General features: G+C 38.0%; 1 protein-coding gene across 4 annotated transcripts in view; it reads right to left on the minus strand.

The window, feature by feature from the left end:
- PDE8B (phosphodiesterase 8B) overlaps positions 1-10,860 on the minus strand; it is a 75,059-nt gene that overhangs the window by 37,861 nt on the left and 26,338 nt on the right. For 2 of the 4 annotated variants that reach the window (XM_027882709.1, XM_027882700.1), the window contains exons 2-3: positions 5,827-5,883; positions 990-1,180 (exon numbers count right to left, since the gene is read on the minus strand). In XM_027882709.1, coding sequence (XP_027738510.1) covers positions 990-1,180; positions 5,827-5,883 — 248 coding nt within the window. Of the gene's footprint in view, positions 1-989; positions 1,181-5,826; positions 5,887-10,860 lie in introns of all 4 variants that reach the window. The other 2 variants (XM_027882694.1, XM_027882686.1) reach the window with 1 other exon arrangement.

Below are 10,860 nucleotides of genomic sequence, written 5' to 3' on the forward strand. Positions count from 1 at the left end.
ATTGGCCTTCTTGGCCACCTGGGCACACTGCTGGCTCATGTTCAGCCTCCTGTCGATCAGCACCCCCAGGTCCCTTTCTGCCTGGCTGCTCTCCAGCCACTCTGTGCCCAGCCTGTAGTGCTGCAGGGGGTTGTTGTGGCCAAAGTGCAGGACCCGGCACTTGGCCTTGTTGAACTTCATCCCATTGGAAAAGTGGGTATAGCAAATTATGACAGACTATAATTTATTAATTGCTGAAAAAACAATTTTTACCACCTTGCATAGTATTGGGAAACTGAAAAAAATACAACCAACTACCAGAACATTCCATTCTCTTTTTACTGATGACAGGTAAGTTTTTCACCCATATCACACTGTCCGAATAAACAGTCTTTATATTTGTTTGTTGGTCTTTCAGAATAACATCAGCACAAGTATTTGAGCATTAAAATGCCCCTTGTCATAAACATGGCAAATTTCTGGTCACGGTAGACTAGAAGTACAGTATGGTGCAAAATGTATGGTTCAGCTGAAACAGTGTACTTTCGCAAAGAATCTCAACACTAAGCACTTGCAGTCTTAATGCTTAGATAGAATTATGTGGACCAAAAGAGTGATGTGAAGTTCTGCAAAGAACTGGCAGTGCCTGACCTAGTGGACAAACATGTTCCTTTGAAGTCTGCAGCTTCAGACTTTGCTATAGCAGTAACCTAGGAAAGAAACAGACACAGACAGCAGGGAATAATTTCACAACAGCTCTGGCTTATGCTCTGGTGGAAGCCCACAATCTAGAGATAATTCTGCAATTCATCTTTGCCAAAAGTGTAGTTGTCATATTGTTATTCTCTTATAGATGTATGCAAACCTCCTGGTCTCAGTTCCCAAACTTCCATTTTCTCGTAATTTTGGGTGTTCATTTTTGTTTCACGATTTTTATTTTAAAATTAGGAGGTTTTGTTTTGTACAATATATTCTGAAGCTCAAGAGAGGCATAGGGTTCTTTAGGTTACCTGCAGATATCTTCTGCATCAAAATATCTGGAGTTCCTGTGATCTATAACAATTATTTCCTGGTGCTTATCAAGGAAACATTCAAGCGCTGACTCTGGAGTCCAGGCAATATTGCACCTGTATCCAGCTCTGTCACAAGCCCACCAGAATCCATTGCTTTGGTTGTCTTCTTTTGCAAAGATCAGCAAAACCTGCAAAGGATGCAAAACAACAGCACCACATTAAAAACACAAAGTAGTCCTCTGCATGGTGCGAATCTTAACAAACACTTCTGCTCTACAATTAAGCCTGCTTTGAAAGCAGGAAGCTTGAACCACAGCTTGTAAAGCAGCTGATGCAGTAGTACAATTTTCTTAATGGATAGAGTGGTCATCAATAGATAATCAATAGTTAATTGAGTAGGTCTGATTTTTAGGACAAAACTGGCTTGCTAGATAATGATTCTTTCCTGCCTCCAGTTCCAGTTCATTCAGTAACCACCCAGAGTGTTCAAACATCATTGTCACTCCCATCAGGCCATCCAAGCTACACAAGCTACACACACTGTATGTAAGGAACTGTCTGAAATGCAACTAATTATCACTTTTCTCTGAATAGGGACAAACAGAACACTGTTTTATTCATAACCAATATTATTTCAAAACTGAAAAGAACAGTTTTGGATAGGATTAGGTGTGTGGGGGGAATCAAACATCACAATTTTGTAGCCAATACATTGTCCCAAATTGTCCCTAAATTGTCCCTGTATATAGTAGTTTTGACAATTTCAGCTGAACACTTAAGGAAACTGCTCACACAAAATTGGATAGGATGTGTACTGAGATGCCATTCTGAAAAGCAAGGAGATGCCATAGGAAGCCTGTTTGCTAACTAACATGCAGAATAGAGGCTGAAAACAGCTGTATTTCTGTGCTTCTCATGTGAGATAAAATGTTTTTAGGAGAGAAAAATTTTTCATCCAGCTCTATAATACATACATTATCAGTGTACAATTTATTCAGCAAGGAACACAAGTCCTGCAGACATTCCTCATTACAATTTGCATATATTTACCATAGCGACTCCTAACTAACCATGCTGCTCTATGTGTCAGATGAAGAAAAGGGCTAATTTAGTGCAAATATACTGTGAAAAAGAAGGGCTGACAAAGTCAAAAGTTTATCCACAGCTATTTAAATTGCACCAAAAGGCAGCAGCCAAAGAGTAATCACATATAAAGCAAAATCCTGTTCCTTTCACAAATAAAAGTCATCCCTGACTTCAATGAAACAACCCATCTGTGAAAAATACACAAAATTTGCTTCAAATGCCCATAAGAAAGGTCAGTAACATTTCATCTGTGCTGCTTTAAGCAGCTGTGGTGTCAGTCCATGAATTTCAACACCATCAGTCTAGAAGACAGAAAAGGTGAGCATATCTTTCATCTTATCCTGAGCTGTCTGGATTGTTGAATTCTAAACAATTAAAAAATCAATCAGTGTTACTCTGACAGAACAACCAGTCAAGGTTTCACTAAACAGTGGAAGAAAAATATATGCTCAGAATTTCCATAAGTATTAAGAAACAACTTAGGAAATTTCAATTTATTAGAAACAATTTCGATTGCAACTAATAATAACCAGATTTGGTTTACTGACAAACAACATTCAAGGTAAGTGTTGTCATTTTACCTAATGCCTGATTTTTTTTCCAGCCATCAAAATGATGAAAAGCAGTAATGTGGTCAAGCTGCGGACTTTGTCCATTCCTCAGTGAAGTACCTACTCAGATACAATCTTCTGTTTGGTTCCAACTGCCATTAGTTTTGTTTTGTTCCTAGTTTGAAACAATATGTTTCAGTAAAATTTGTGATGGGGGTGTGCATATTTTTTGGTATCTTCCTTCTCTCAGCACTCCCAGTTTGGAAATAATGGATTGCAAAATGCAATAACTTACCAGCTGTAAAATAATGCAGCTTAATTAAACCACCCAATCTCTCACTAGTAGCTAATTATCAGTGTGCAAATCCTTCTGAGAATATTAACGTTTAAAGTTGTGTTAAAGTTTTACTACTATGCTTTCTCATTAGCATTTGTATGAAGCTTACTATTAATCACCAAAAACAACGTAACTAGACGTATAAGTGTAAGATACTCTCTCAAAGTCAAGATAAAAATATAACAATCCATATAAACAACACAATCAAGGAAATGCTTGAATTTGATCTGTGTCCCTTGACAAATAAAAAATGTATGTATGTATGTAGTTATTTTTTGCTGCATAATGTGCCAGTGTTGCTGTAAAAATCAGTGCTGCCCTAGTTTAGGAGCACCATGAACTTTCTCTGTGGAGACCTTTATAATTTTGGTGATGTACTTTTTACTCTCTTTTTAAGTATTTGCTTCCCACAACTATTGCACATCTTGTTCCCGGTTTATTATACAAATACAGAAAATGGACAGAAATTTGCTCTAAAGAGCTTGAAACAAAGTAAGGGACACCAGCTGAGGACACATAGGGTACTCAAAGGAAACAGAAAGTTACAACAACTTAAGAAGTTATTTAATTATTTTCACATCATCATATCCCAGTGAGAGACTCTTAAGGTGGAAAAGACGTAGTATCCTTGGATTTAGTCATGAAGAGGTTCTTTTACTCCAAAAATTGGCATAAGGAAACAATAAAATGCTGCACATCAACACGGTTCATTTGCAGCTCATCAAGGAATTTCACAATCATCAGAACAGAAATGGAGTTTGATGTCAATACTGTGAAAGATATTATGGCAAATGAATGTCCTAAAAGGTGAGATAATGAAGCATCTGAATAGGGACACATCCAAACGTTTATCAGCCCTCATAAACACTTCTGCAACAGGATACAACACCTTTTTTAGGTGCACTAAATGTCTATAAAAACCACCTATCTCCTCTGCCTTATGGAGAGGGCACATTTACATGTACTTTTATCATGGTCATTTCTAAGGTCTCAGAATTCAACCATTGCTACTTGCAAGCCTTGGGGGCAGATGTGCAAGCTGTATGGGGCATGTTAGGATTGTTGGGGTTTGTTGATTTACTTTGGACTCTCCCCCTTGTCTCTTAGGGCCAGAAGCACCTGGGTCATGATCCAGTATAAACCAAACCAGATTTTTTTCTCCAACATATATGGTCATAAAGTCAAGTGAGGAATCTATTAAAAGGTTTATGGCAGGTCACAGCCACAAGTAAGGTCACCTCTCAGACAAAAAATGTGTGCCATTGCAAGGTTGGCACAGGTGTCCCATAACAGCATAAAACACACACCAGAATAAAATTAACTTCTCTAAGAAAAGCCCCAGTGGCAATTGTTTTAACAAACTGAACTTGCTTCTCAGACAACTGTAAACATTATTAATCACCCACAAATAGACATTTAAAATGTGATATTCAGTAGCTGCTTGCACTGCACAGAGAAACACGTAATTGCATTGTCAAGATGGAATAAAACATTAGCACACATTTTTTAAATGTAACAATTGCCAAATTATCTGAGGCAATATGGCATGTTCCACAAACAAAGGAGGTGGGTTTACATTAAGTGTTTTACCTTTACCGTAAATAAATTAGCATACGGCAACATGGAAAATTCTTCGGTTAATGACTTTACTTAAAGAACAGTTTCTGCTTTACTTAAGACAGATTTTTACACTGATTCTCACTTCTGTTATGTAGGGACAAAAAAACATCCCCATCTGGCAAGATAGCAAGAAGAATGTCAGATTTAAAAACAACAAAAATTCCACTTTCACTTCTCATATGAAAAATCTTCACTTGTAACAGCTAACACTGATATGATGATGCTTTGGCAAATCAAATTTCTACAATGCAGTACACTGATATAAGTACTGATAGTATTTGTAGTTGCTAAAAATCTGCTTGAGCATCTTTATGGAGATGATCATGGTTTAAAGAACATTATTCTGTGAAGAGTTCCACACTTCTATGTTGAAATTTCTTGCAAAACCGAAGACTTATTGTTGAAGTAACTGTTCCACCATCTTATTATAATATCAACAAATATTTCATTGGATGAAGTCCTAATTAAGATGCTTAATAGAGACATAAAAATGTAAAGCTCTGTGATGCATATCCACAATTTAGTTTCCCCAAGAATAGTATTTTTTCACACATAGGTTTTTCAAAGAAAAAGTGGTGGTGACTGTATTTTATAGAATTAAGTGACTCCAAGATTAATTCAAATGAATTATGTATCACTAGAACAATGTTAAAGCTTAAAACTACTTAGTTTTCTATAATCTGAGAGTTCCAACACCCACTGTAAACTAAAAAAAAAAAAAAAACCTCTTGGTATCTGTTTACTGTAACACGAATAAAACCCACAGAAAAAGTATGGGTGACAGAAAAATGTATGGGTGACAGCTGTTGCTCCTTAAGCTGAACTTCAACCTGTTTTGTCGGAGGTGATGTGATTTCTTGGATTGGTGATCTGTAGAAGCACAGTTCTCCGCCCTGATACAGTTCTCTGTCCTATTGTGCAAACTTCAGAAAAACTGGACATGTACTGCTCTGTTATATCAGAACTGAACAGTTTTTAATACCCATAGAGGAAGATCTTTCCCTTGCTAATGCACAGACACACACTCCTACAGGACATATAAAAGGTATGATGGGATGTTAATGGAAATATAAGTATCTTGTTTACCAAGTTAATTTACTTGTAAATCTCTTCTCAAGCAATCAGATACAGCAAAACCCCTATTACCCATCCCACAGTCCTTGCACAAGTGAAATGAAAATAAGATACTTAACTATTAACAGTGAATTGGCTGTATCAAGAACCTGAAGGAGTATCTTACCTGAATTGGGTATTGTGTCAGTCTCATGGGCCCAACTTGTACTTCTGTAGTTGAAGCCTGATAAAGAAGAGCAATACAGATATTTTTTCAGTCCGGATCTTAATAAGATAGCATTTTACATGCAAGAAGGAAAGATCAAACAGAATCATGAAAGAGGCTCAAAGGCAGGCTGGCTTATGACTAGCAGCCTTAACTTAGCTGCTTTGAAGTGTATCTTACATGATCATATTCACCAAACTCCTAATTTTACTTTATTTGCCTGCAAGTTAAAAATTGTAGCATTTTAAAGAAGGAAACAAGGAACACCACTTCCTTTTCCTTCTCTCCCCGGAAGTGTACTTTAGTTACATAGGAGGACTTGCATGTTGCTACAGAAAGCCATTTATTTCTGGCCAAAAATTGCTCTATTCATTTGAATGTAATACAGAACTTGTATTAAAGGTCTTGTGACATACACTAAATAATAGTGTTTTAATGGGTTTGATTAGGAAAGAAATGACTTTTCAGACAAGGAAACTTTTTTGAGTTGCAGATTTAAAGTTGTTTCCCAGAAAAACTTTAGTTTTCAGGTAAAAACCATCTCTTCCATGTGAGCCATGACATTTTCAGAAGACATGGAGCACATTATAATTTAAATCTACTGCAAGAAAGCCAGTAGATGTAGGTGGTGGCTGCTTTGTTTGTTATATTTCCTAGGAGTACTAAGGAGTACCCTAATACTTTTTGTATCTTCATACATTTCAATACACTTCTCCTGTACACCTCTGATTTGTTTCACTTCAGACCATTAGCTACAGAAGGTTGTTAAGCAACAGAACAATACATATGTCCTCCCACAGCGCACATACTTAAGAAAAAGAGTCTTTGAACCCTTAAAATGTTGTTCCCTTCATGCATATAGAGAATTAGTTGCAAGTTACCAATCTCCAAAAGGGCAGATTCTCTTGCTTTTGTGCTTAGCAGTTACCTAGGTGCCTGGTGTAAGCAAATTAAAGCAATCACCACCCAAGATATGTAATTTGACCAAAATCCTAATTGTAGACATATTCCCAGGGCCATTCCCTGACATACAGGAATCCTGGAGCATTATTTCTGTGGCATTTTGCTCTGCGATGCTCACTAAGTTTGAGACTTTTACACAGACAATACTCAATCCTTTAAAAATATGTTTTTCAAAGGAATATGTAATAACATTCAAAATGGTTGAAGCTACCAGTATTCAACATTTTGCCTTTTGACAATACAATACTGTGTTAAGTATTAACAGCCTTTCCTACGTGTGAGACAGTGGCATTATGTATAACTACGGCTGGCACGCTGGACTTTCATGCACCACTGCACATCGATTCTTCTCAGCCCAACAACATACGTCAGAAGGTGGTAACGGGCAGTACTCCAAAAGATTAAACTACAAAGCCTGCCACTGTTTTCCAGAGCAAAAACTGCCCCCAATACAAGTGAAGTTAACCTCTCCTTTTCTCACAGAAAAGCTTCACTTCCCACTTGAGCTCTCGCTGTAGCAGAATGTAGCTTAGTGCCTGTAAGCATATCTGAACAGAAAGGAAAGTCAGCACCCATCATAAACCAGGACTTAAGAGTAAGGTTAGAGAAACAGCTCCCTGAAAGCTCCCAGTGTCTCTTCCCCCACAGCCAAAAAAGAAAAGCAGCACATTCACACTCCACACATTCACACTGCACAACAGACATGGGGCAGTGTCAGAAGCAAAATCTCCTTTTCTGACAGTGCACAGCTCAAACTGTCTCAGAATGTGTAGATCAAGAGCCTGGAATTTTTCAACAAAAGAAGAACACAGACGTATCCGTGTACGTTAGGACACAGGTAATTATTTTATTATCCATTTATTAATGCTAGGGAAACACTAGGGAACTCACATTGTAAATGAATGCCTTCCACTTACTACCACTTCAGAAGACGTCCAGCTTTAGTCCCTCTGTATTGCCAAAAATGGAATAACTGTCTCCAAGACATAGATCAATGTGGGCAAGTCTATCAAATCCTTTACAGAGATTACTTTATAGATTAGCCACTTTTCTTATCCTGTTTATTGTAAAACAACAATAAAATAATCCACTCACTCAGACTCTGACTCAGAGTTTTTCTCCCTGCTGCTTCTGTGTTAGCCTCATGAATAAAAAACACTAGAAAAGAAGAACATAAAACTCAGGGTCTTTCTCTTTCTTCCTCCCAGTTTTAGGGTGTTCCTGCCTTTGATAACAGCAGGAAAGCTTGATGAAAATTAGGAAATCTGAGCCTCCTGATGTAGGTGAAGTTGTCCCTGTCCTGCTCTGTGCAGGTGTGATAGAGTCTGAACCACAGAGCGATGCAAAATAGGTGCTGTTATTTATGGAAGATTGCCTTTAAGTCTCCAAAATGCCTAACTTCGTTACTTACACAATGCATGGAAACAGATGAAACTGTCAAATTAAGACTGGTAATGAACATGAGTATGGGAAGGATAAATAAATCTTCTTGTCAAATATAGCAGAAAGTATATCTGAAATACTCCTTTCTGAGTCTTGTTTTACAAGCTGAATCAGATCCTTGGATTTATATGCCCAAACTTCTGTGGGTATAAGTGACTGATTCACTTTTCTCTTTCAAAACTCAGCTACAGGAGGCAGCAAGAATAATGACATAAGCCTTGCCTTAACAAATGTCCTATGGATCTCTCATTGGCCTAAAGGAACAAATTCCACATTTTCTGAACTTTCAGAAGAATGTGACCATGAAGACATTGCATGGTAGTGATACCATGACCATACCACTGTTCATTTCCTCACTTAAGTGAATATCACATTGCTGATGATTTCCAATTTGAATGAAGCTCTCATTCTTTGATTGACTGCCAGGAAGGACTGTTAATAGATCTGCAACCTAAATCAATTAGTGTAGTAGCTCATAACAGACTTTTCTGGTAAAACATGCAGAGACAAGTCTGATTCCAAAGAGCTCAGTGGAAAGTCCCCAATTTCAGTGACCAGAGGACCAGACACAATGTTGGAAGCAAAGAAATAAAAAAACAAACAAACAAACTAACCATCTGAAAACAATAAAAGCTTAAAAAGAGTGAAAAAAAGTTTGGTTTAATATTTTAAACTGCTCAGTATTATTTTCAGTATCATTATAACATCCTAGGCAATCTCCACAGGAATCAGTTATTACTCAAGTAATTAGGCAAAGTCAATGGCACTTTCTTAATTCTTAAGAATTACTTAGATACTTAGATAAATTACTAAGAATTACTGCTTTTTTGTAAATCAGTGATCATCAATTATCTTACTATTGTAGCAGTGACATTAAGCAAAATGCACTTACTACTTCATTAAATTTCTACCTTTCTAAATTATTAGTACAAAAATCTTTACTCCCTTATAACTGCAGACCTATAGTCCCTGCAGTTTATGAATCATCAGTAATTACCAACACACCACTATATTTAGTGTTCACTAATTACTACAGAAAAATCTTCTTGCATAATTCTGTGCCGCTCCACAGCAACAACTGCAGCTGCAGCCAACCAAGCAGTGAAGCAAGCTGCAGTGGGTTGACCCTGGCTGGATACCAAGTACACACTGAAGTCACTCTCTCACTCTCCTTCTGCAACTGGACAGAGGAGAGAACAAAAAAAAAAAATAGTGAAGGATTTATGAGTTGAGATAACAGCTGGGAGAGGTCACTTACTCTGAGGGATAGTATTTAAATTTATTACTAACAGGATAAGATAAATTTATTACTAACAGCCAAAGAGTGAGAAATAAAATATCTTAAAAACACCTTCCCCACACCCCACCTTCCTTCCATGTTCTCCCTCCTCACCCCAGCAGTGCAGGGGGACAGGGAATGGGCGTTGTGGTCAGTTGTTTCTGCTGCTGCTCAGGGAGAGGAGTTGCAGAGGGAGAGTGAGAGAGTGGCTTTAGTGTGTACTTGGTATCCAGCCAGGGTCAACCCACTACACAAGGGTGTTGTGAGTTCAGCCTCCTGAAAGGGCTCAGGATGGATCTGCTAGTTGAGAAGCATCATACAGATGCCAAGCTCCCTTTGGACACCTTTTTGCCCTGAAGGTTCCTACCCTCTGTATCTTTTTTCCTTTTAGTTACTCTCACGCTGGTGCACCACTTCCTTCACCTTTGTAGTATGTTTTCAGATCTCTGCCTCTTTGGTTTAGCAAAGAGGTAACAGGACTCTCTTTTCGACCCAGCTTTCCCCTGGTTACCTCTCCCCATCTTTGCTAGGGCTCATTTACATTTCTTTCTAGCTCAGTTTCCCCCATCCACACCACTGGTAAGAGCTGACACCTCAGCCTATCCTTTGGCTATGACCATTTCCACTTTTGATTGTACCACTATTTCAACTATTTTCAATCTCAAATCCCTTTGCTGTCTTTTTTTTTTTTTTTTTTTTTTTTTTTTTTTTTTTTTTTTTGTTAGCCCAACTACAGTCCTGGAAAGAATTACAACCATGTATGAGACACAGGTCACAGAGCTGTTCTCCAACACCCCTGGCCTGAAGCTGGTGTCCTGCTCCTCTCTTCTCTGCCTGCTACAGCACACCTGACCAGTGTGACCAGCTTCTCCTCCACTGTTCAGCAGTTACACTTCTTTTCTTTGTCTTGTCTTCTTTAGCAGAACTATATCCCAGTCTTTATTGCCTTTTACTTTTTTATTACTTCTGGTCCTTTCAAGTCCAACCCACTGGCATTTTTGTGTAGTTTAACATTTGGTAACTCTTTCAGTGTTTCCTCATGTTTCTTTTCCAACTTCAAGTGTTACAAAGAATATCACTTGACTTGTTAGCAATTTGTGGACATATTTACAAAGTTCTTTCCACCTCTGAGTCAAAAAGTCACTAAATGATAAGCTGTCAAAGACTAAGGATGATGAATCACTCCATACTCATATTGCTGGTGAGTTGGTTCTGAGGTAGATGCCTTCTGGCCTGACCTCAGTGGCTTTTTCAGACACCATCTTTCTCTGCCTCATTCATTTGACCTGCTGCCTCTGTTTATCCTCTCC

Source organism: Empidonax traillii, unplaced genomic scaffold, assembly GCF_003031625.1.
Source record: "Empidonax traillii isolate 1590-97213 ecotype Southwest subspecies unplaced genomic scaffold, ASM303162v1 scaffold8:size5222938, whole genome shotgun sequence".
Lineage (NCBI taxonomy): Eukaryota > Metazoa > Chordata > Aves > Passeriformes > Tyrannidae > Empidonax > Empidonax traillii.